Consider the following 25,313-nt stretch of genomic DNA (forward strand, 5'->3'; position numbering starts at 1 on the left):
GGCGGCGACATGGTCCTCCATTCACACCTTCTCGAGGTTCTACCTCCTGGATGTGGAGGTCTGGGAGGACACAGCATTCGCAAGGGCAGTACTAAGTGGGCCACGGGCAGCTTGCCACCCAGTTCGGGAGTAGCTTTTGTACATCCCATTGGTCCTGAGTCCATCTGCTACACACTAGGAAATGGAGAAATTACTTACCTGATAATTTGGCTTTCCTTAGTGTAGACAGATGGACTTAGCATCCCACCCCACGGCTGCCCTAAAATACGGAAATCTCTGGGGACAATCACAATCCCTGAGGGCAAGACAAGCATGGGTAAGCCAGACTTTACCCCTAGTTAAGACATCCATAGTTACCGGGTGTCTGTGTTTCTCGGTTGAGTGCACTGGCGGTCTCCAGCTAGAAATCATGTCAACCAGTTTGTTAATCAAGTACACATATATCCACAATTGCTTTTCGAGGAGAATACTGAAGAGCAGAGCTCCTGCAGGGGTATATGTAGTGCTGATGTCAGATTGAAATCTGACTCAGTCTCCCAACAGCTATCAGGAGTACACTATACCCTTGGTCCTGAGTCCATTTGTCTACACTAAGGAAAACGAAATTATCAGGTATGTAATTTCTCCATTCCTGACACACCAAGCTGATGTTCTCCAACTGGGAGACCTTTCTGATCCAAGGCAGCACTGGGGCTGCCAAACTGGATTTGGGATTTGGCTACTATGTCTCTGAAGGTCTCATCAATGTACCTCTGTCTGCCTCAGCTCCTCCAGGTCTGCCACTCTTGCCTCCAGAGATCGGACTCGTTCCCTGAGAGCCAGGAGCTCTTTGCATCGCATGCACACATATAATCTCTCACCAGCCGATAAAATCATACATGTGACACTCAATGCAAAAGTCTGGAAAGCCCCTCTTGCTGCTGGACTGCTGAGTTGGAATTAGAACACTTTAAATTTACAGGTGTATTTGCTAATTAATCAGCTAGTGTCCTACAAGGGGATGATTAAACTTTCAATAAGGGTGGTACAATAGTATGATTTAGCCTGATTTTTAATGTCTGCTGCCTAAAAATCAAGGGTTAAGTGGGTGGGAAAGACATACTAGAATTAACTATCTCTGGCTTGCTTATCTCAGACACAAACTCTAAAGAATATATCCTACTATTTCACCTTTTTCCAAAGTCTAAAGATTTCTGAAAGCTATACTTACCAGTCCTCTTTAACTACCATTAAATTGATCTTCATTCAAAGAATTGAAGGGTTTAAGATTTGCACGCCTAACTGTGCGCACTTCTGGTGCTCTTCTACTGCAAAGGTGTGGGGCTTCGGGAAGCTGGGGCTATGGAGTTCAATCCCTGGATCGCTTGCTGTGGCCTCACCATGGTTCACTGAACTGAAGCAATGAAAGACTTGAGTGAAGCTTTAGAAAGCTACAGGGACAATCTATTTAAGGCAAGGAGATTTCTGCAAACAGTGCTTCAGGAAACAATGCAACTCAACTGTTTCAGGCTGTTAGTTTACTTCTTGCTCCACTACTAATGTGATACAAACTCAGATTGGTAAGTAATTTAGTCCTGATGAATTTGCAAAAGCGTTTCAGAAAAATATCAAACTTCACATTGTGAAATACAGCACTCCTATTTTTATATTTCTTTGTTTTATATTGCTGTCTTACAACTTCTTAAATGTTTTTATACTCGTTTTTACTGGATTATGAGTATGAAGTTTTGATGTAACAGGATATAAAATGTAAATAAGTGTGGCTAGAGGTCATATTCCCAGTACTCTCTAATCCTTGAGGCAGCGTAGGGGTTTGAAGCCTATCCTGGATTTATGAAAGATTGAGTGGCTCACGATGAACTCCCTCAGGCAGTTCTACAGGAGGACCTTGTGAGACTGGAAGAACCGCTGTATAGATGGCAGATGAAATTTAACATGGACATGTGCTTGGTGATGCATATAGAGAAAAATAACCCTTGCTATAGTTACATAATGTTAGGCTCCATGTTGGGAATTACCACCCAGGAATGAGAACTAGGTAACATAGTGGATAATACATTGAAATAGCTCAGTGTGCTGTGGCAGTCAAAAAAGCAAACAGGAATTATTAGGAAGGGAATGGTGAATAAAAAGGAAAATGTCATAATGCCTCTGTATCTCTTCATGGTGAGACTGCACCTTGAATACTGAGTGCAGTTCTGGTCACTGCATCTCAAATATAGTTGCACTGGAGAAAGTACAAAGAAGGGTGACCAAAATGATAAAGGGGATGGAACAGTTTCCCTGTGAGGAAAGGGTAAAGAGGTTAGGGCTGTTCAGTTTGGAGAAGATGGCTGAGGGGATATGAGGTCTACAAATTATGAAAGTACTTGAACAGGTAAATGTAAATTGGTTATTTACTCTCTGACAATAAAAGGACTAAGGGGAACTGCATGAAGTTAGAAAGTAACTCATTTAAAACAAATGGAGAAAATGTTTTCACTCAATGCATAATTAAGCTATGGAATTCATTGCCAGAGGATCCAGTTATACCAATTGCCATAACTGGATTTAAAAAAGGTTTGGAGAAGTCCATAAACTATTAATCAATAAAGAATAGCTTGTGATATATTTAATGTTTGCGTACTTGCCAAGTACTTGTGACTTGGATTGGCCATTGTTGGCAACAATGCTGGGCTTGATAGACCCCTGGTCTGACCCAGTATGGCATGTCTTATGTTCTGACTTTTATTCATCAAAGGGGTTGAATGTGCACTCTGGATCTGAAAGGTGCTTTGGTGCACATTGCCTTTCATCCTGCCTTTCAAAAGATCCTCAGGCTCATGGTAAGGGACATATACTACCAGTACAGGATGCTTCCATTTGGCTTCTCAGCAGCTCCATGAGTGTTCACGAAATGACTCGGTTGTAGCTGCACAGCTTAATCATCAGGGAGCATGCATATTCCATTCTTGGATGATTGGTTAGTGATTGGCTCATCTCTGGTGAGAGTGCTAGTCTCTGACCATCTGGCTTCTGTAGGCCTGGGGTTTCTGGTCAGTTAAAGTCCAGCTTGATGCCATCACAGAGAATACAGTTCATTGGAACTTGGATAGGCTTGCTTCAGGAGAAGGCATTTCTTCCTATTGAAAGAGCAAGACTTGGGACCTTGTGAGGTCTCATCTACAGCAGGGCAAACAGCAAGGCCGATCCTTGTTCTTAAAGATTAAATGACCTGAGCAGTGCTCATGACTCCTCTGCACATGCACTGTCTTTACTGGGCCCTTAGAGGCCAGTGGGATTAATTAATCCATTCATTATTTATTTATTTATTTATTTTTAGATTTTTATATACCGGTGTTCCTATATGAAATAAAGATCACATCGGTTTACATTGAAACAGAACATGAAAATTGCCAAAAGGCATTACATAGAACAAGGTTATGAAACTTGGAACAGTGTACATAAGTTCAAAATTTAACAATAACGTTGTAACATTGATGACCAAAAGATAAAGGAGAAAAAAAAAAAAAAAAGACTTAAACAATTAAGTTGACAGGTCTTATTATCCCATTAGATCTCTAACTCTCAAGATGCGAACATCCCTGTAATGATGGATGAATCTAGAGGTTCTGTGGGTATCATTTTACATCCTGTTCACCAACAAATCTATTACAGGGTGAGAAGTGTACACTAGTGAAGCTCAGATCCAAGGGACATGGTACCTAGAGGAGAATTACCTGCAACTGAATCTTCTGGATCTGTAAACCATCCATTATATATACGAAGACAGGGATGGCCAACTCTGGTCCTCAAGAGCCACAAACGGGCCTGGCTTTCAGGATATCCATAATGAATATGCATGAGATTTACACAAAAATCTCTCTCCTGCATATTAAGGATACCAACCCATTTATAGATGAATGAATGGAACTAGAAAATGAGTGGACAATACATTAGGCTTGGATGACTTATATCCCTGATACTAGAAGAGATAAGAGATGCTGATGGATCCCTTGAAGGACCTGTTAATTAGATCCTTGGAAACTGGCTTGGTGCTGCAAGATTGGAGAAGGGTGGTTGTAGTCTCGCTTCATAAAAGTGGTAGTAGAGGATTTTGGAAACTACAGACCGTGCCCCCAGAGGCAGCTGGCCTATCAGCAGGCAGCTAGAGCCCTTTAAACCTCCGCACTTCCTGGTGGCATCGCGCGCACGGAAGAGCGCAACCTAAGGGGCCTGCCCCTTAGTGCGCCCCTTCGTGAGCCCCAGGACAGGGGCCCCCTCCGCCCTCACCTTTCTACCTACTATACAACACCGAGATTATTCACAGTACTCATCTTCCAAGTGCCTACAACATCTACCACATCACCAGCTATTAGGACTACATTACTACAACTACCAGCACTCTACTCTCTTCATCATCGTTCCATTGATCCACCGACAGCTCACCAGTTGACGGTTCCCTTTCCAGCTTTCTCCTGCCACCAGCACCCTACCCCTGACTGCTTTCCTCCTTGCCCAGCATTCACTCTCCACCAGCAGACACTCATTACCAGCATTCCTCCTCCTCCAACATTCAACTTCGCCAGCATTGATCTTCCACCAGTTCACCAGTTAATGGACTCCCTTCTCTGCACCTACCCACCTCCAACTCTCAGCCTTCCTACAACATCCATCTTCTCCCTGTCTTCACAACAAGAACATGACAGCAGGTCTCCCAATCCCCATCCTACATCACAGTCTCATTACTGGAAAAGCACCCACGCAACCCAGGTCATGCTCTGCCAGGACGCTCATCCCAATCATGATCTCCCCATCACGCAATTTCTAGGCCTTGCATTATTCTCCTTGTCACTCTTTATGCTCAGTCTCTTACTAAGAAAACACACATCCTCAACGATTATCTCCTAGACACAAAACAGACATCTGCGCCATAACAAACTTGGCTTACACCAACAGATGTAGCACTAATTAACCAACTCCCCACACATCTCTACGATATCCTGTCACTTCCCAAACAAAAGAAAAGAGGCAGAGGCTGCCTTGTAGTGGCCAAGAAAGAATTGAGACTAACTCAAATCCCAATCGTCAGCCTCTAAACTGGAACTAGGCTTTTTCAAAACTGACCAACTCCAAATACTCCTCATATACGCACTGCCAGGACTTCTCGACATGGAGGCCTCACCCTCTGTAGATTTCATCGCAAAATATATAAACCTGGACTCCCCAGCTCTAATCTTAGGGGACTTCAACCTTCATGTTGACAGTACCCCCCTAACAACCAATTGTGAGGCTTTTCTCTCTGCCTTAACGGCCATGGGCTACAAACAGATTGGGGCGGATTTTAAAAGCCCTGCTCGCGTAAATCCGCCCGGATTTACGCGAGCAGGGCCTTGCGCTCCGGCACGCCTATTTTCCATAGGCCTGCCGGCGCGTGCAGAGCCCCGGGACTCGCGTAAGTCCCGGGGTTTTTTGTCGGGGGCGGGACGTGGCGTTTCGGGGGCGGGCCTGGGGGCGTGGTTTCGGCCCGGGGCGGTCCAGGGGCGTGGCCGCGCCCTCTGGAACCGCCCCGTGTTGCGTCTCGGCGCGCCAGCGGCCCGCTGGCGCGCATGGATTTACTTCTCCCTCCAGGAGGCGTAAATCCGTGGACAAAGGTAGGGGGGGGTTTAGATAGGGCCTGGGGGGTGGGTTAGGGAGGGGAAGGTGAGGGGAGGGCGAAAGAGAGTTCCCTCTGAGGCCGCTCAGCTCGGCGCGCACCGGCTGCCCAAAATCGGCAGCCTTGCGCGCGCTGATCCTGGATTTTAGAAGATACGCGCGTATCTACTAAAATCCAGCGTACTTTTGTTTGCGACTGGTGCGCCAACAAAAGTACGCGAACGCACATTTTTTAAAAATCTACCCCATTATGAACAAGCCCACTCACAAAGCTGGCCACACCCTGGACCTTATTTTCATAAACTCCGGCCTCACACATCCCCCCCCCCCCCCCCCAAATGCACTCCATCCCCTGGTCTGACCACTCCTTAATCTCGACCACCTTCACAGTGAATGAAAGCCTCACCGCGCACCCCCTGCAAACCACATTTCATTACAGAAGAGCATGCGCTTCTGATACCCTCAGCAATCATCTGGCCGAAAAACTACCTCACCTAGATCTCTCAACCCCCCAACTCAGCACTACTTTCCTGGCACATCATCACTGAGACAATAGCTAATAAATTATGTCCATTAGTAACAAAAAAAAATCAACCCTACCTCGCACAGAAGACAACCTTGGTTCTCCAATGAGCTCCAAAAACTCAAACAAAATCTCAGACAGAAAACAAATGGCACAAGACCCTTTGCCCCAGCACACTATCCGCCTACAAATCCGCGTTCCACCCTACGGACAAAAAGATTTCTATGCTCAAAGAATTCATAACCTTGTATTCTACATCAAAGCACTATTCACCTACGTATCGGAACTCACACAAGCCAGCACCCCACCCATTCCTAACGACCAGGCACAAACTAAAGCTAACGAACTTGCTACCTTCTTCCAAAGCAAGATCTCCAACCTCTTGACCCTACTGCTCCCCCCAGCTCCTACTATGCCTCAAACAAAGGGTTCTCACTTGAATCGTTTGAACCCACTACCGCCTTGGAGATTGAATCCATAATAAAGAAAATGAAACCCTCCTCCCACCCATACGACCAAATACCAACAAAATTGCTTCTAATGGTACCAGACACTATCTCCAAACCTTTGGCCAATATCATAAATTGCTCACTATCTCAAGGAATCTTCCCGGACGACCTAAAACTTGCTTCTCTCAAACCTCTCCTCAAGAAACCTAACCTAGACACTAGAGAACCCAACAACTTCCGCCCCATTTCTGATCTGCCATTTATAGCCAAGATCATGGAAAAGATAGTCAACAAACAACTTTCAGATTATCTCGAAGACAAAATACTGCACCCTTCCCAATACGGATTTCACAAAGCTCTAAGCACCGAAACCCACCTCATCGTGGGTTTGGACAAGGGACAATCCTTCCTACTGATACTTCTCGACCTTTCTGCAGCCTTCGACACAGTAAACCATTCCATCCTCATCAACCGACTATCCGACATTGGGATAACAGGAACCACCTTTTAGATGGTTTGTTTCATTCCTCAGCAACAGAGGCTTCAAGGTCAGAATCAATAATAAAGAATCCCCTCTCATCAATTCATCACTAAGTGTTCCCCAAGGCTCCTCCTTGTCCCCTACTCTCTTCAACATATACCTCCTTCCCCTATGCCAGCTAATAACAAACCTAAACTTAAAACACTATCTTTACACTGGTGACCTCCAAATCCTGATCCCCATAACAGAGTCCATTACAAAAACACTCAAGTTCTGGGACATCTGCCTCCAAGAAATCAACTCCCTCCTCACTAAATTAAACTTAATACTCAATTCAGCCAAGACCGAACTCATTTCCCCGGACAGCGATACCCCACAAATACCAATAACCAATTCCCTTGTCACCCACGCAAGAGACCTTGGGAGTATTACTCGACAACCGCCTAAATCTAAAAAAAATTTATTAATCAATCATACTACCAAGGACTGCTTCTTTAAACTGCAGGTACTAAAAAGAATAAAACCGTTACTGCACTTTGAAGACTTCAGATCTGTCCTCCAAGCCGTTTCATTCTTCAAAATAGACTACTGCAACTCCCATCTTGCTAGGTCTCCCCGCCTCCTCTACCAAACTGCTGCAGATGCTTCAAAACGCGGCAGCCAGAATCCTAACAAAATACTTGCAGAAGAGCATATCACGCCCATCCTCAGAAATTTGCACTGGCTACCAATCAGCTTCAGAATTTTACACAAGTCCCTCACCATCATCCACAAAACCATTCACAACCAAGCCCCCATGGATCTTTAATTCCCACTCAGACTTCACACGTCCTCCAGACCAATCAGAGAAGCCTACAGAGGATCCCTGCATGCCCCCCCAACAAAATCCACCCACCATCTAACCACTAGAGAACGGGCCTTTTCCACAGCGGGACCAACCATATGGAACGCCATTCGCCCAGAGCTCAGAAAAGAACCTTGCCTGTTGACATTCAGAAAAAGGCTTAAGACTTGGTTATTTAAACAGGCCTTTCCATAAACCCAGGGCCTCCCCAGCTATCATGACCGAACACTCGACACTTTGTAAATAATTGTTACGGTCTGCTATATCTTCATCTTCCCAGTTCCTTCACCCCTGTTCATTGTAACTTTTTGACTTCTCTACACCATGTTAATAGGCTACAACCCCGGTTACTTGTAAACCGACATGATATGATCTGTATCATGAATGCCGGTATAAAAAAAGCACTAAATAAAATAAATAGTATTACCTCAATTGAAAAATTAGTGGATACTCTTCTGAAGAAAAAGACAGTGACTGCAGTCAGTGGATTGTTGGATCTGAGGCAATATGGTTTTGCCAAAAAGTATCAAATCTGGGGGGGGGTTGGTTTTTTTTGTTTGAGTAACGAGAATTAAATCAAGGTTGAGCACTTGATCTGATTGTACCTGAATTTCAGTAAAACTTTTGATCTGCCCTACATGGGGGCTCAAACAAAATGAAAAGCTTGAAAGTGGGTCTAAAAGGTGGTGGAATGGATTCAGATTGGATTACTGACAGCAAGTAGTGGTAAATGGAACCTATTCTGACGAGAGAAGCATAACTGGAATGCCTCAAGAACTTGTTGTGGGAGCATATTCTCTTTGCAGATGACACAAAGCTCTGCGATTGAGTTGACATGCTTGAAGGAGTAGAGAATGAAAAGCCTTCTAAGAAAACCCAAAGTGTGGTTGAAGGTTTGGCAGCTAGGATTCACTCATGCACTTAGGGTGTAGCTATCCAAAGGATCTGTACATAATCTGGGGTGAAGAACTGATGTGCACAGTTCAAGGGAGATACCTCAGGCGTCATAGTGTCTAGTAATCTGAAAGTGGCAAAGCAATGTGTAAAGGCAGCGAATAAGACCAGAGGGATGCTGGGCTACATAGAGGCGTAATTGGCAGGAAAAAGGAGATAATGTTCTTTTACAGGTCAATGTTAAGGTTTCACCTGGAGTACTGTTTAGTTCTGGAGACCATCTTTCAAAAAGGATAGAGAGGCAACTAAAATGGTGTGGGGTCTGCAGTGAAAACCATAGGAGATCTGCCAGGGCCAGTCTGGCCTGGTGGATGACGCGGAACAATCTGGAGAAGGGGATGCCTCTCGAGGTCCCGTAGTGGGTGGTGGTCACCATGGATGTAAGTCTTTGGGGCTGGGGGAGAGTTTGTCTGGGCAGGTCTGCTCAGGGCCTTTAGTAGACGTCAGAACAGACATGGTCCATCAATCGCCTGGAGACTAGAGCTGTGCGATGAGCTCTGGAGCAGTTTCTACCCTTGGTCCACGATCGGATGTGCGAGTTTTCTCTGACAATTCGACCACGGTGGCTTACATCAACCGCCAGGAGGGAACCAAGAGTCCCACGGTAGCGCAGGAGGCTCAGCTGCTGTTTGAGTGGGCAGAGCTTCATCTCAAAGGAATCGCTGCCTTCCATGTCGCAGGAGTCGACAAAGTCAAGGCTGATTACCTCAGCCGGCAGCAGTTGGATCTGTGTTTAGAAAAGGATTGGATAAGTTCTTGGAGGAGAAGTCCATTACCTGCTATTAATTTGACTTAAAAAATAGCCCCTGCTATTACTAGCAACGGTAACATGGAATAGACTTAGTTTTTGGGTACTTGCCAGGTTCTTATGGCCTGGATTGGCCACTGTTGGAAACAGGATGCTGGGCTTGATGGACCCTTGGTGGGGGTGAGTGAGTGAGTGTGAGCCAGCATGTGTGTAGGTATGTATGATAGAATGTGTATGTAAGAGAGAGAAAAAGTGTGAGAGCAGGATACTACTCAGGAAAGTCACTGGTGTGTGAGACAGAGATTGGTCAAGGAGGTGGTGTGTGTGGGAGAGAAAGATATTGGTGGGGAACCCCACAGTTGATCTCATGGCAACAAGTCTCAATAACAAGACACAAAGGTTCTTCAACCGCCAGAGGGAGTCCGGGGCGGTGGGGCTCGATGCCCTTGTATGTCCGTGGCAGACCGGAGTCCTCCTGTACGTCTTTCCTCCGTGGCCGCTGATAACAAAGGTCTTTATTTTTAAAGAAACTGCAGCAGAGATAAGTAACTTGATACTTTTATTAAAGAGACAGAAACAAAGGGGATAGGGACAGCGACCAGAACAAAGCACGAGGAAATAGTTTGTTCCGGGGAGTGACAGGTCCATACAAATGTATAATCACCCAGTCACTCAAAGTTCCAGTAATGTGCATAACCTTTTATACCTTTCATACTGACCAATCAGAGCATATTCAAAGTGTTTCTAGAAAGGTGCAGTCCATTTCATTTGAGGATATATTAGACCAATCAGCTAATGGGTCTGGGGTGTTGGCTGGCTGCATTCCAGCACATAGTCCTCTGTATTCTTTGTCTAATACAGGAATACAGCACAAAGGGGTGTCAGAAAGACAGTGCATACCTACAAAGGTACTCAGGTGTGTAGAGGGCCACGCGGGGTCAGTGATTCTGGTGGTTCCGGAATGGCCTTGCCATCCGTGGTTTGTGGATCTGGTGCGGCTGGCAGTGGACGGACCGCTATGCCTCACCCATTTACTGGATCTCCTGCGTCAGGGTCCTATATTTTCACGATCGGGAGGATTGCTTTTGAGAAGAGGCGATTGCGCGTGAGGGTGTATTCGGAACCAGTAATTACCACGCTGCTCCAAGCGAGACACCCTGCTACCTCTTTAGCCTATTCCAGGATATGGAAGGTGTTTGAGACCTGGTGTGGATAACAGGGATTGGACCCTCTTCAGGTGTCTGCGTCCCATATTGTCTTTTTTTGCAGGTGGGTTTATCCAAAGGATTAGCCCATAGTTCCCTTGGGTTGTCTCATAGGGAGAGTCCAGGGGAAGGCCTTGGCATCCCATCCAGACTGGAAAATTGGGCATCCAAATGGCAGATGAAATTTAATGTGGATAAGTGCAAGGTGATGCATATAGGGAAAAATAACCCATGCTATAATTACACAATGTTGGGTTCCATATTAGGTGCTACAAACCAAGAAAGAGATCTAGGTGTCATGGTGGATAACACATTGAAATCGTCGGTACAGTGTGCTGCGGCAGTCAAAAAAGCAAACAGAATGTTGGGAATTATTAGAAAGGGAATGGTGAATACAATGGAAAATGTCATAATGCCTCTATCGCTCCATGGTGAGACCGTACCTTGAATACTGTGTACAATTCTGGTCGCTGCATCTCAAAGATATAATTGCGATGGAGAAGGTACAGAGAAGGGCTACCAAAATGATAAGGGGAATGGAACAACTCCCCTATGAGGAAAGACTAAAGAGGTTAGGAGTTTTCAGCTTGGAGAAGAGACGACTGAGGGGGAGATATGATAGAGGTGTTTAAAATCATGAGAGGTCTAGAACGGGTAGATGTGAATCTGTTATTTACTCTTTCGGATAGTAGAAAGACTAGGGGACACTCCATGAAGTTAGCATGGGTCACATTTAAAACTAATCGGATAAAGTTCTTTTTTACTCAACGCACAATTAAACTCTGGAATTTGTTGCCAGAGGATGTGGTTAGTGCAGTTAGTATAGCTGTGTTTAAAAAAGGATTGGATAAGTTCTTGGAGGAGAAGTCCATTACCTGCTATTAGGTTCACTTAGAGAATAGCCACTGCCATTAGCAATGGTTACATGGAATAGACTTAGTATTTGGGTACTTGCCAGGTTCTTATGGCCTGGATTGGCCACTGTTGGAAACAGGATGCTGGGCTTGATGGACCCTTGGTCTGACCCAGTATGGCATGTTCTTATTTTCTACGAGGAGTCAAACATCTCCATCTACCTCTGTCGCATTTGTCTGGAATGGAATCTTAATCTCGTGCTATGGGTCCTTTGCAAGGAGCCATTCGAGCCTTTAAAGATCCTGACTCTGAAGATCTTTTTGGTAGTTCTGTTCGGCTAGAAGGATTTCGGAATTGCAGGCGCTTTCGTGCCGTGATCAGTTTCTCCGGATATCGTCCGATACGGTGTCCTTGTGTACGGGACCTTCGTTTCTTCCTAAGGTGGTGTCTGTTTTTCATGTAAACCAATCAGTGGAGTTGCCCAGGTTTCTGGATTGGACTTGGGATCCCTCGATGGGACAAGAACTTTACCTTTTGGATGTGTGACGGGTGGTATTATGTTACTTGGAAGTCACTTACGCTCGTCGTTCTGTTCAGGGAGCAAAAAAGGGTGAAAAGGTATCTTAAGTCTTCTTTGTCTCGTTGGTTGAAAGACTATCTCTGCAGCTTATCAAAACAAAGAGCAGTTCCAGTGGGTCTTAGAGCACATTCAACTCTAGCTCAGGCGCCATCCTGGGCTGAGTGTCAGCTGGTGTCTCCCCAAGAGATCTGTAGAGCCGTGGTGTGGTCTTCATTGCACACTTACCAAGCATTAGCGTTTTGGATGTGCAGACCCCGGAGGTGGCCCCCTTTTGGGGAGAGTGTTTTTCGAGCGGGTCTTTCGGGTTTCCGCCCGCCCAGTGTAAGAGAGCTTTGGTACATCCCGCTTGTCTGGACTGATCTGGGTATGTTCAGGAAAGTAAAATTGCTTCTTACCTGCTAATTTTCGTTCCTGTAATACCACAGATCAGTCCAGAGGCGCCCGCCCGGAGGATCTCTGCCGAAAGACTGCTTGGTCTACCGCTGTATTTGCAAAGCAGATTTGCCATTTTTTTGGCTTCAATTTGTAGGTTTAGTGTTTTCTGCATGGTTATCAAGTTGTTCAGGGGTATCCATGTTGGGAGCCGCGTTGGCTCTTTATTTTTCTTATCTTGGCTTGGGTATCTATTAATACTGAGGGACTGCAGGTGGCGCACTCGTATATGTGGCAGTGCCCAACGTTTTGTTCTCTACCTCCATCTGCTGGTAGGGATGAATAAAACCTGTTTGTCTGGACTGATCTGGGGTATGACAGGAACAAAAAATTAGCAAGTAAATAATTCATTTGTTCTTTCTATTTTGTATGTTAACTGTTTTTTATCTGTATTATGTTTACCTGCTTAGCAAACAATTTCACTAAGCGAGCTATAAATGTTTAAAGTAGACTTTTTGGGCTTTTATTTTTAAGTACTTTTGGAATGTTTCTATAATTGTGCTTTCATGGTGAAGGTGCAGAATGTGTTCTTTTAATGCAGTCTGTATTTTTTTAGATTTTCTTTTTGCTGAGCCTGGGGGTGTTCTGACCTGTGCTGTTTTTCGCAGAATCTGTGGTTGGGAGTCATGAGGCTCCCATCAGGTGTGTGGAGTTCTGCCCCGAGGTGAATGTGATGGTGACTGGAAGCTGGGACCAGATGGTTAAGCTATGGGATCCCAGAAGCCCATGCAACGCGGGGACTTTCTCTCAGCCAGATAAGGTGTTTGCTTTGCTTCCTTCTCTTATTGTAAAGGAGGGTTGAGCCGCCTGCTTGTGGGTGGATTTGCCCTGTGCTTCAGGACGGGTATTGACTGACTGGAGAGTGGGCAGCTCAGGAGAAATGATATTGCTCAGAAGTTTGCATGCTTCTGGTTTTCAGGGTCATGGAGCAGGGGCTCACCCTTTCATGCAGTGCAGGAAAGCTACTTGAAAAATGTTAACTGGATATGAAATGTCTTCCATTTTGTTCAAAATCTATGTAAGGAAGATGGTGTTTGCCAGGTCTGACTTTACATCATTCTTTCTAGGTGTTGCTTTATCAAAGAACTTTAAAAAGTCTCTCTAATGTATTTAGCACAGATTTCTATCCCTGTGCTTTATGGCAGCATTGTCATGTCTTGCACTGCATCATTTTCCTCCATCACAGCTGAATCTACTTCTAGCAAGTCCTATGTGCAGAATGAAAGAATTGCATTCTTTGGCGCTGTGATTTATGGCAGTGTGCTGCTGATAAATGGCTGACAGAGTATCAGCCGCTGGGATGCAGGTAGCTGATTGGCTGAGCAGTCCTTCTGGCTCAGTTTTTAATGCTCTCTCTGATAAATGTGTGTGTGACATGGTGCTTGCAGGTGACTGATGGTGCATGTGGGAGAAGGAATACTTACAATACAGGTGTGACACCAGTTTGTGGAGATGATTTAGGATTTTTTCCCAAAGGTGGGTGGCTTTCTAGCATTAGATATTTGTGCAGTACACATGGTCTGTGTACACAGCATGCATCAATAGTGTCGCCCCCGGTAAAGTGACAGGTTTTAAAGGTGCACTTGCTTCCTTTGTCTCCAGCCTTGGCACCTTGCAGCATTAATCTGGAGCTGTTCATGTTATGCATGTTTGCTGCCTTTCAGATGTTTGTGTACTGTAAGGAGAGAACTAAGGTTCTACTGGCATGCTGCTAGCTCTTCAGAGTGGGACAGTGAGTTCTGAATTAAAAATGTATACTGCTGCATAGATTGGCTAAAGCAGTCTACCTGTTGTGTTCACTTTATAGATTAGCAGTGAATTATTTTCTGATATGGCTTACAAATACGGACTCTTGCATTCTAATCGGTTTTATAACAGAGATTGATGAATGCTGCCTGAGTCATGTCCGTCCTGGGTTAATATGCCGATGTGTTGTCTCTCTTTTCTGGAAAGGTGTACACACTCTCTGTATCTGGAGACCGGCTGATTGTGGGAACAGCTGGCCGCAGAGTTCTGGTATGGGACTTGCGGAACATGGGCTACGTTCAACAGAGAAGAGAGTCCAGCCTGAAATATCAGACCCGTTGTATCCGGGCATTTCCCAATAAGCAGGTAACCCCGCCTCTTTAGCCTGCACACAAGCAGCTGCTCTTTACTTCTCAGCACATGAAGAGGGAATGATGGCTCTTGTCAGCCTACATGTCAGGATGGGCCCCGATCAGGTTTTCAGGATATGTACAATGAAAATACTTGAGAAACATGCATACATTGACTCAGTTAATGCACATTTTTCATGCATGTTCATTGTTTTAATACATTTATTATTTTTATGTATGTAAAGTTTTTATCCACACTGAACAAGATTCTTTGGAAATTGCTGAATACAATAAATCCAGATTGGTTATGGGGTCACCAGGACCGATTGGAAAACCCTGTTAGTACCTTACGGCTTTGTGTGTTTGTAGGGTTATGTGCTGAGCTCCATAGAGGGTCGTGTTGCTGTGGAGTACTTGGATCCAAGTCCTGAGATTCAGAAGAAGAAATATGCCTTCAAATGCCACCGTCTTAAGGAGAATAATATCGAGCAAATCTATCCAGTCAACGCTGTATCCTTCCACAACCTCCACAACACGTTTGCCACAGGTTGGTGTCCACCTCTCCCCAGTCTGTCCTAATTTTAGTGAGAGGATTAATAAGCACAAGGGAACAGCATTAGGTAATGACACCTAGAAGTGTCCACTTCCTGCTTGTGACAAAGCTGATTCTTACTGCACCACTATTCTGATGTCTTCCTAAAGGGTTCCTGGCTTAGAGCTGAATTTAATACCTTAGTCTTGTGGTGGCTTCTTTCTGGGCATGAAACTGAATTTTCAGAAGTACAAATCTGGAATATTTGGAGGGGTAGGGGCTAGAAGCTAATACATCTGTGAAAGATTTATACTGCTTTGTAAGGATGATACTCCACAACTTTACAAGGCGGCCATAGAACCAGCAAAGAATCAGCCCTCTCCCCTTACAGGGGCTGGGGAAATGCAAAAGAGATCCTGAGCGTTTCTCCAAGGACAGGCAGGATGGTAATCCTCACACATAGGTGATGACAGATGGAACCCAGCACGGAAAACTCCTGGTCCATGCGGAGTCCATTTCCAGTATGGTTTTTTTCCACAGAACTTTCACATCATAGTGTGAGTGAGCTCTTCAGTTTTTTCCTTAACTGTGGAAAAATCTTTTCCCCGACTTTTTTTTTTTCTTTGTTTTCTGTTCCATCAAGGCCGGGTCCCTCCCGTAGCCTCCTTAGTTTTCTTGACATTTTCAGGTAAATTTTCTTCATCTCGACCTTCCCTGTGGTGATTGTACCTTGGTGCTCGCTGGTCATCGTTGCCATTTTTGCGTCCCTCCTTTTTTTTTTTTTTTTGCTTCAGTCATGGCCACTTTGGGTTTTTGTCGGTGCCAGAGGAGGCCGGGTCTATCACAGACCCCTATGATGTGTCCTCTGCCTGGGGGCATCGCATGATGTCCAGGGTTGTCGCAAGTGCACCCAAATGACCCCGAAGGGACATCATACCCGACTCAACAAGATAAAGAAATTCTTCGGGTCGGGTAAGTCCGAGCCATAGACATCTGCATTGGTGGCATGGATGCCATTGACATCGGTGCAGCCAACTGTTCTGCTGATGCCGCTGGTGGAACCAGCCATGCTCTGTCTCCTCCAGGTCAAGGAAGTCTGGTTCATCATCTTCGAACTCTGCACTGGGGAAATATAGGTTCGAGCACAGAAGGAAGCCGAGGAAGCATTGGCACCGGTTGCCTTCAATGCATGGGAATGTCTGCTTATGCTGTGATACCCCCGAAGCAACCCTACAGTGAGGAGCTCCCATCCTCCATCAATGCCAGTCACCGATCCACCTCAGAGATTTGAGGAAGATCTGTCCACCCCTCCTTCCTCCCAGTCAGTGTTTGCTTTGGGAAATTTAGAGGAGGACCTGGAGAGGTGCGTCCAGTGGACACTGCAGGGCATCAGTCCCATGACACCGGCACAGAACGCAGCTCCTGTCTGCTTTGGAACTGTTGCTGGAACGGCTGTGTGCTCATCAGTGTTACCAGCCTGGATGGTGCTGGTTCCTGGGAGGCAATAGATGCCTGGTGGGGAGCACCGATGCTTCCCTCAACCGATGCAGTGGTCGTTCTGGTTCCTCCTCTGAGGAAGCTCTGCCTAGGCCAGTAGAGATGACATGGCCTGCTGCCCCTCTATCCAGCTTTGGGGCCTGCACTGGATCACCAGTGCCTGTGCCTTTTAGATGAAGGCAGAGCATCCAATGCCCCATCCCCTATTGATTACAGTGAGGATGAAGGTCCCTAGGGGGTTGATACTAGAGCCCTCATAAGGGCTCGGAGGGTCTCCCCTCAGGACAACCTCCTCCAGAAGAGTGAAGGCGGCCCCTGCCGGAGGAATTATCCTTCCCAGGGCTTGTGCGGGTAATGGCGGAAGCCATTCCTTTTCAGTTGTTGACAGAGGAAGATGCCAGGCACAAGATGCTAGCAATTCTCAGCAGTCCCAGTGCATGATATCTTTAAGGAGCTGCTGTTGAGGATATGGGAACATCCCCTCGCAGTACCTCCTGTTCACAGGAAGGCAAATGGGATCTACCTCGTCCAGAAAGCTACCAGATTTGATAAGCGTCAGCTCCCCCAAAATCAGTGGTTGTCTAATCTGCCCTCGAGGGTCAAGTGTTCTCTGACCCATTCCTTGGCATCCCCGGGGAAGGACCACAGGGCATTAGACGCTCTTGGGAGGATAGTGCTCCAGGTGGCCATGATCGTTGCCCGCATCACCTACTACAAACTCTACATTAACCAGTACTCGTGGGACCTCTGGAAGCAGGTGGAGCAGATAGCCGAGCAGCTGCCTCGGCAGCAGGACTTCCTCCTTTAGCTGGTGCAGAAGGGCCTGGAGTGTGGAAAACATGAGGTCCAGGCGACCTAACTTTTTGAAATGATAGTGAGGGCCTCTGCAGCGGGAATCGGTGCCCGCAAAAATAGCAATGCTTTGGGCTACGGATCTCCGTCCAGAGGTTCAGAACTGCTCGCTGACGTACCATGCACTGGGGTGAATCTCTTTGGAGATAAAGTGAGGGAAGTGGTGGGACCACCATGAGACTCTCCAACAGCTCTCCACTGGCACTCCGGCCCCATCCTCATCTAGGAGGTCAGAAGGTCTAGGAGGTAGAAGTCTTTCTATAGCCAGAGGAGGTACTGTACTCTGCCCCCTCGCTCTCAGCAGCATGTGAGCTCCGACAGTTGCCTCAGGCAGCAGAGAGCTCCTTAGCCCCAGCCGGTGCCTCAGTCAACTCCAGGGAAGGGGTTTTGATTGGATTGGACAGAGCATAAGCCAGTTGCCTGTACCATAGATGATGTATCCCATGGGGGGGGGGGGGTGTCGTCAAGCCTGTTCTACCAAGGTAAAAAGGGCAGGGATTCTACTCCGGGTACTTCTGATTTCAAAGAGAACAGGAGGACTCTGTCCCATTCTACACCTATGGGCCTTGAACAAATTTCTAAAAAAAAGAAAAGTTCAGCATGATTTTCCTGGGCACCTTGATCCTCTTCTACTTGATCCTCTTCCTCAATCTAAAGGACAAGTAGACCCATATTAAGAGATTTCCCGGTCACAGGAAGTATCTCTGATTTTGTGGTGGGTAAACGGCACTTCCAGTACAGTGTGTTGCCATTTGGGCTAGCATCCGCACCACGTGTCTTCACGAAATGCCTAGCTGTGGTGGTGGCACACCTTCGCAGGCTGGGATTGTGACTCCCACTATCTGGATGATTGGCTGGTCAGGAACACATCTCGGACAGAGGCTATTTGGTCTGAGCTTAACCATCTGGGTGTTGGAGTCACTAGGATTAGTCATCAACTACCCAAAGTCCCATCTCAGTTCGTCACCTCAACTGGACTTTATAGGAGCCCTGCTAGACCACAGCACAGGCAAGATCTTTCCTGCCTTGTTCATGGGCCAACACTGGTGTCCATTGCGGCAGAGATCCAGGGGAGCTAGCAGGTGTGAGCATGGTACATGTTGAGGCTGTTGGGCCACATGGCCACAACCATCCATGTCACTTGGCATGTTTACATATGCACAGAGCCCAATGGACTCTGAGGTCGCAGTGGCACCAGGCCACATAGAGCCTCCAGTCTTGTATCAGTCATCTCATCTCTCCAGGACTCTGCCCTGGTGGTGGGTACTCTCCAATTTGGAACAGGGGATCTCTTTCTGGAGTCATCCTACACAAATTCCTAACCACAGATGCATCCATCCTGGGCTGTGGAGCTCATGTCGAGGGGCTTCGTACCCAGGGCCCCTGGTCCGCTCAGGAAACTGTTGCCAGATCAACTTCTTGGAGCTCTGGGTGATCAGGTGCGTGCTATGGGCTTGGACAGTTGTCCTGATCCAGACAGACACCCAAGTAGTGATGTGGTAAGTCAACATGCAGGGAGGTATGGGATTATACCTCCTGTGTCGAGAAGCAATCTAGATTTGGTCATAGGTCCTTTCCCATGGGATGCTCAGGGCAACGTATCTGGCAGGTACGGAGAACATGGCAGACTGAGTTGTGCCTTCCGACCCCACGAATGGTTTCTGAAACAGGAGGTGGCGAATCGGATCTTCCGCCTGTGGGGGGAGTCCAGACATAGATCTGTTCATGTCCCCCTGGAACAAGAAGGCAGCTTGGTTCTGCTCCCTATACGGGATGGATGGCAAACCAGCTTCGGACGCCCATGTCCTTCATTGGGGCAAGGGTCTTCTGTACGCATATCCCCCAATTCCTTTGCTGACGAAGACTCTCTTAAAGCTTTGTGAGGATAAAGGGACTATGATCCTCATAGCCCCTCATTGGCTGAGACAGGTCTGGTTTCCACTTCGACGTGAGTTATCCATCCGGAAACCGATCAGTCTGGGGACTTCTCCAGATCTCATCTCGCAGGATCAGGGGAGGTTGTAGCATCCCAGCCTCCAGGCCCTGTTGCTCACAGCCTGGATGTTGAGAGGTTAATCCTGTAACCACTCAATCTCTCTGAGGATGTCTCAGGTCCTGGTGACTTCTAGAAAGCCATCCACTAGAAAGTCCTGTGGACTGAAGTAGAGGTTTTCTGTGTGGTGTGAGCAGAAGGCCCTAGATCTGTTCTCCTGCCCCACACAAATATTGCTTGATCATCTTCTACATGTTTCAGAGGCTGGCTTGAAAACAATCTCAGGGTCCATCTGAGTGCAATTGGTTCATTCCACCAAGGTGTAGATGGCATGGTCATCTCTGCATGGCCTATACTTGTATGTTTAATGCAAGGTCTTCTTCATTTGAAGCCTTCCCTAAGACCTTGTCTTGGGACCCTCAACATGGTACTGACTCAGCTGATAAAAGCTCCTTTTGAGCTGCTGAGCTGAGCTGTGACCTGAAATACCTGATCTGGAAGGTCACTTTTGGTGGCAGTCACCTCAGCATTCAGGGTGAGTGAGCTCCAGGCCTTAGTGACTTATCCACCTTATACTAAATTTTATCATGACTGTGGTCTTGTGCATGCACCCAAAGATCCTGCCTAAGGTGGTGAGACTTTCATCGTAACCAGTCTATTGTCCTGTAAACTTTCTTTCCCAGGCCCCATTTGCCCCAAGATGAACAAGCACTGCATAGTTTGGACTGCAAGCAAGCCTTAGCCTTCTGTCTGGAGTGGACAGAAACCCATACGGTCCACCAAACTTTTTTTCTCTCTTGATTAGACTAGGTTGGGAGTTGCCATTGTATACACACTATCCAGTTGGCTAGCAGATTGCATTTCCTTCTGTTATGCCCAGGCAGGATTGCATCTTGATGGTCATGACAGGCTCATTCTGTCAGAGCCAGGGCAGCGTTGGTGGCTCACTTGTGAGGAGTTCCTGTGGAGGAGATATGGAAAGCTGCGACATGGCGTTCTCTCCACACATTCACATCTCACTATTGTCTGGATAGGCATGGCCGCTGTGATGATAGGTTCAGCCAGTCTGGCCTCAGGAGTCTCTTCAAAGTGCAGAACTCAACTCTCCCTTCCTAGGGCCCATTGTTTGGGTTCAGGCTGTCTCCCTCTCTTACAAACAGCACTGTTGTGCTTATTGGCACCTTGTTGGTGTCTGTTGGCCCCTCTTTGTTTTGGTGGCATAGCCTGTAGCTAGGGTTTCACCCATGTGTGAGAACTACTATCCTAATTGTCCTTAGAGAAAGCAGAGTTGCTTACCTGTAACAGGTGTTCTCCAAGGACAGCAGGAATTAGTCCTCATGAAATGTCCCCCCCCCTCCCCTTGCAGAGTTGGGTTTCTCCTATTTTTTATTTTAATTATTCTAGTTGTATGTTACAAAACTGGAGAGGGACCCCACATGGATGTGTGGTTTAGGGCATGCTGGGTATGCTCAGCAGTTTTCCATATTGGGACTCCACCTGATGAGGTCACCCATGTGTGAGGACTGACATCCTGCTGTCCTTGCAGAGAACATCTGTTACAGGTAAGCAACTCTGCTTTCTTCTCCTCCTGCATTGAGGGCACAGAGAAGCAAGGAATTTTCTCAATATGAAGTCAGGACAGTGAGCTTTCTCCCATGGGGGTGTTGCAGACACGTTTGATTAATGAAGAAACCTGAATATTTAGCTTGCAGCCGCTGGAGAGTGCTCTCATATCTCCTACTTGGAATGACCATTGCAGGTGGCTCGGATGGATTTGTGAACATTTGGGATCCCTTCAATAAGAAGCGACTCTGCCAATTCCACCGCTACCCGACCAGCATTGCATCGCTGGCCTTCAGCAATGATGGGAGCACCCTCGCCATTGCTGCCTCCTACATGTTTGAGATGGATGACATTGAGCACCCAGACGATGCCATCTACATTCGCCAAGTGACAGATGCAGAGACCAAGCCTAAGTGAGCGCCAGAAGGACATTGCTGCAGCTAATGTGGGACTCCAGTAGATCTTATCTTTTTTTAAGTTTCAGTATCCAGTTGCTGGATAAAGTTGTACCTGGTTGTTTTCTGGAGAAGAATGTCAGATCACCAGCTTACCTGTTGGCCTCATTTCATTCTCTTTGTTTCAGGACTTGCTACCTTTGGTTTTTAAATACCTGGTGCCTTCCAAGCTTGCTTGGTTTTATTCCTCCTGTCCTTTGCTCTTCTTCAGTAATTCCTGTGCCATGCGCTGTCGTGTGAGGGGGTTGCGAGTGTGTGACTGCACTATCTGCATGTTGCGTAGAGGGTGGTGGGAGGGATACCTCTGTGTTAGCTTGGGGCATGGCTACTGCTGGTCTCTGTGCTTCTGCTTTCTTTGGTGCTGAAAGGTGTGTTTGGGGTTTTTTTTGTATATTTTAAAAACGATCTACCTGAGCCAGTTTGGTTTTAGTGCTTCAGCGTAGGTACAGCTGCCCTCTCCTTTCTCTGCTGTATCCTCTGGATACAGTTAGGGGCTGCTGTTACCAGGGTAAGGGTAAAGGTTCCTGTAAGATGGGAAGGGGGGGTTGTCCGTTCTTAGAACCATGGCCCTGCCCAACCCCACCCTGATGTTGCCAGAAGCTGCCTCTTGCTGGTGTGGCCCCTGGTTCCCTACCTGCAGCTTGTAGCAGGAGGATGGTGGAGGAGCAGAGGCAGCGTGCTACGGACCCAGGCAGGTGAGCGCAGAAAATGGAGAGCCAGCCACTCTGCAAGTGATGGGACTGGACTGCAGCGGAAGAGACAGCTCAGCCTCTACCCTATCTATCCTACAGAGAGTTATGAGCCCCTGCTCTGTCCCGCAATCACGAAGGAGAGAAACTGTTGCAGCCTGCAATTCTCTTTTGAAACCAAGCAAAATAGATTATATGATAGCTCTAATTATACAACCAAATGTTTATGGTGGATTAAGTGGTCTGATCATAAAACCACGGATTGCTGTGCCCACCCAGTGATCCTCTTCTTGAGCCTATTTGTGTGGGAAAGGCAGAATCTACATTTATGGGATGTGAAGAATATAAGTTTGTTTTTTTTTTCTGTGGAGAAAGGGGGGTCAGGTGCCTTTATCTGAAGAGTGGGACTTGAAACAGTTTTCAAAACCCACTTGGGCTGATTTAGCCAGGGGAGGAAGTTTCAGGGGGCAGCAGACTAAGTGAAAGTCCTGTGTGGGGAGCATAATCTACAATTAAACCATTTCCTCCTGCTCTGGCCTTGCAGCTGGTCCATCATTTCCTGGGCTGGTATACAGAGAGGGTAAGCATGGGCCTTTGGGAATTGGTGCAGGTTCTGCAGCTTATTTAGGTAGCAGAAGGAAACCTAATCAGAAAGACTCCTAACATGATTTTAGCCTATAAAGAAATCTTTATTAGTGAAGGACTGATGCCAGCAGCGCAGTCTGAGAAAAGGCAGAGGCGGATCTGTGCTAAGTTGCAGGTAATAGCAGCACATTTACACAGGCATCTCTTTGGACCTCTTTCTAGCCATAAATTAATTTCTACAAACACTAATAACATTTTCTGCCTGCCAGGCCATTTCCTCCCTTCTCTGTTGCCGTCAGGTTTTGATGGTTCTGGCTGAGCCTGAGCTGAAAGGTGGGACCAGTTGAGGGCCTTGGTGCAGAGCTGTATCCTATTCAGAAGGCAGCCGGAAAGATTGCTTTTTAATGTATTTTATCACTTTAGCTGGATTCTGTTCCATGATTATAGCTTAACTTGAAAGAAAATACTTGAGGAATAAACAGTTCAAAACCTAAGTTGTAAAGTGCTGAACATTTTGGGAGGATTGACTGCTCCAGATATATTACTAATCCATTTGGAAGTAGGACTTGGTTGAAAAGCAGTAAAGAATACAAAAATAGAGGGTTAATCGGTGCCACAGCACCTAGAACCAACCATGCCAAAATGGCAGTATTTCTCATTATGAAGCCTTCATTGGGACACCATACACATCAGACAAAACCCTTTCTTCATACTTGCTATAGTTGTGGAAAGAACGAGTCTGCTATGTCCTTGCCTTAGTTTTATTGGCTTGATGGGCCATCCGTAGCATAATGTAAAGACAACATGATTTTGGTAAATACATGCAAAGGAAACTCAGAACAACCTAACACATGTGTGCTATTGTAAGGCCCTAGCACTTGTTTCTGGAATCTCGTACGCTGGAACATGCCATGACTGTGGACCCTTTGCCATGTTGAGAGAACGAGTCATAGGATATAGCGAGGGCTTTGGAATAAGGAAAAAAAAAACAAACAAACTTCGGCTGTGTAAGTCTGTAGAAGCCCTGAGCTCAGGGCTGCTCGGTGTGAACGTGTGACTTTTGTGCTTTGCTTATTTGGTAGTTTTTGTGTGACTACCACTGCATGTTTTAGATAGCCATAACTATGAGCTTGCTCCAAACAGAGCTAAGAAATAGCATTCTGGGTCAGTCTAAGGTCTTTCACCTCCAGCATCCTGTCTCTGATAAGAGCCAGTCCAAATTGCAAGTATGCAGCAGATCCCATAATGTAGATCTAATTTCTGTGACTAGCAATAGCCAGGCTAATAAGGTGTTAGGGACCTTTCTTCCAGGGATTTGTCCAAACCTCTTACAAACCCTGCTATGCTAGTTTCCTTGACCACAATTGGTGGCAACAGATTCCACAACTCAGTTGGGCTGAGTGAAAAAGTACTTCCTCTGCATTCAGGCAGGCCAATCCCCCTGTGCTGTAGAAACATAGAAATGACTGCACAAAAGGACCAAATGATCCACACAGTCTGCCCTGTAATCTTATGCCAGCATCTGCTGCACTGTACAGGTTACCCCCCAAGCTTATCAGTTTCCCAGACCATAAAAGTCAGGGAAATCCAATTCCCTCTATGTACCAGGATCAGACTGGGTTATGCCTCCCTTCCAGCAGATGGAGTCAGAGAAAACAAAAAAGGCACCCCCCTTACATACCGGGGTGCCACCTGCGTCCCCTTCAGTATCTCTCTAACTCCAACAGATGCAGAGGCACTACCTGCGGTCCTGATCCCTGTCAAAATTTCAGATTATATATATTTGACATGACCAGGTTTGATTATTGGTATTTTGTCTATTAATGTTTGACTAGATCAATTAAAAAAAGAGAGAGATTTTCTATCTTAAGGCAGGCAAGGCAGGGCATTGCCCTTAAGCCTTTATACCCGGAGACTTTGGCTGCTAGCCTGGTGAGTGGGGAGAGTATTTACCAGTGGGTCGGTCACTTTCTCCCCTCTTCTACCTTGCACCAGAGAAGGGTCATTCCTCTGGCCAGTGGGGTCACTGCCTATTTCATAGACCAGAGATGCTTATTCCTCTGGTGGTTGTGACAAAAAAAAAAAACATAAAGGGGGGACAATAAAATACAGAGCAAGGTATTCTTTCAATAAGCATTTTTATTCAGTGTCAGCACTTAGGCCTGCCACATTTCCCGGGCCTCCGGAGGGAGTGGAATTCATTCACCCAGCTGAAAACAGTTCTTTCGTGCCTTTTTTATGCCGCGTGGACACGCTTGTGGGGAGTCGGGGAGCCAGCTCTCCCGCGAGGGTCTCTGTTCCCGCTGTCTTCCCGGGGGCGAGGGACCCTCATGGAGGCAGATATCG

General features: G+C 46.5%; 1 protein-coding gene across 6 annotated transcripts in view; it reads left to right on the plus strand.

Moving 5' to 3' along the window:
- The window catches only part of BUB3 (BUB3 mitotic checkpoint protein), a 63,062-nt gene extending 39,601 nt beyond the window's left edge, over window positions 1–23,461 (plus strand). For all 6 annotated transcript variants that reach the window (XM_029610600.1, XM_029610601.1, XM_029610596.1 and 3 more), the window contains exons 4-7: window positions 13,314–13,465; window positions 14,659–14,817; window positions 15,171–15,348; window positions 21,435–23,461. In XM_029610600.1, the coding sequence (XP_029466460.1) occupies window positions 13,314–13,465; window positions 14,659–14,817; window positions 15,171–15,348; window positions 21,435–21,655 (710 nt within the window). In that variant the 3' untranslated portion in view covers window positions 21,656–23,461. The remainder of the gene's footprint in view (window positions 1–13,313; window positions 13,466–14,658; window positions 14,818–15,170; window positions 15,349–21,434) is intronic.
- Window positions 23,462–25,313: the final 1,852 nt, after the last annotated feature.

The sequence above is a fragment of the Rhinatrema bivittatum genome, chromosome 7 (genome assembly GCF_901001135.1).
Source record: "Rhinatrema bivittatum chromosome 7, aRhiBiv1.1, whole genome shotgun sequence".
Lineage (NCBI taxonomy): Eukaryota > Metazoa > Chordata > Amphibia > Gymnophiona > Rhinatrematidae > Rhinatrema > Rhinatrema bivittatum.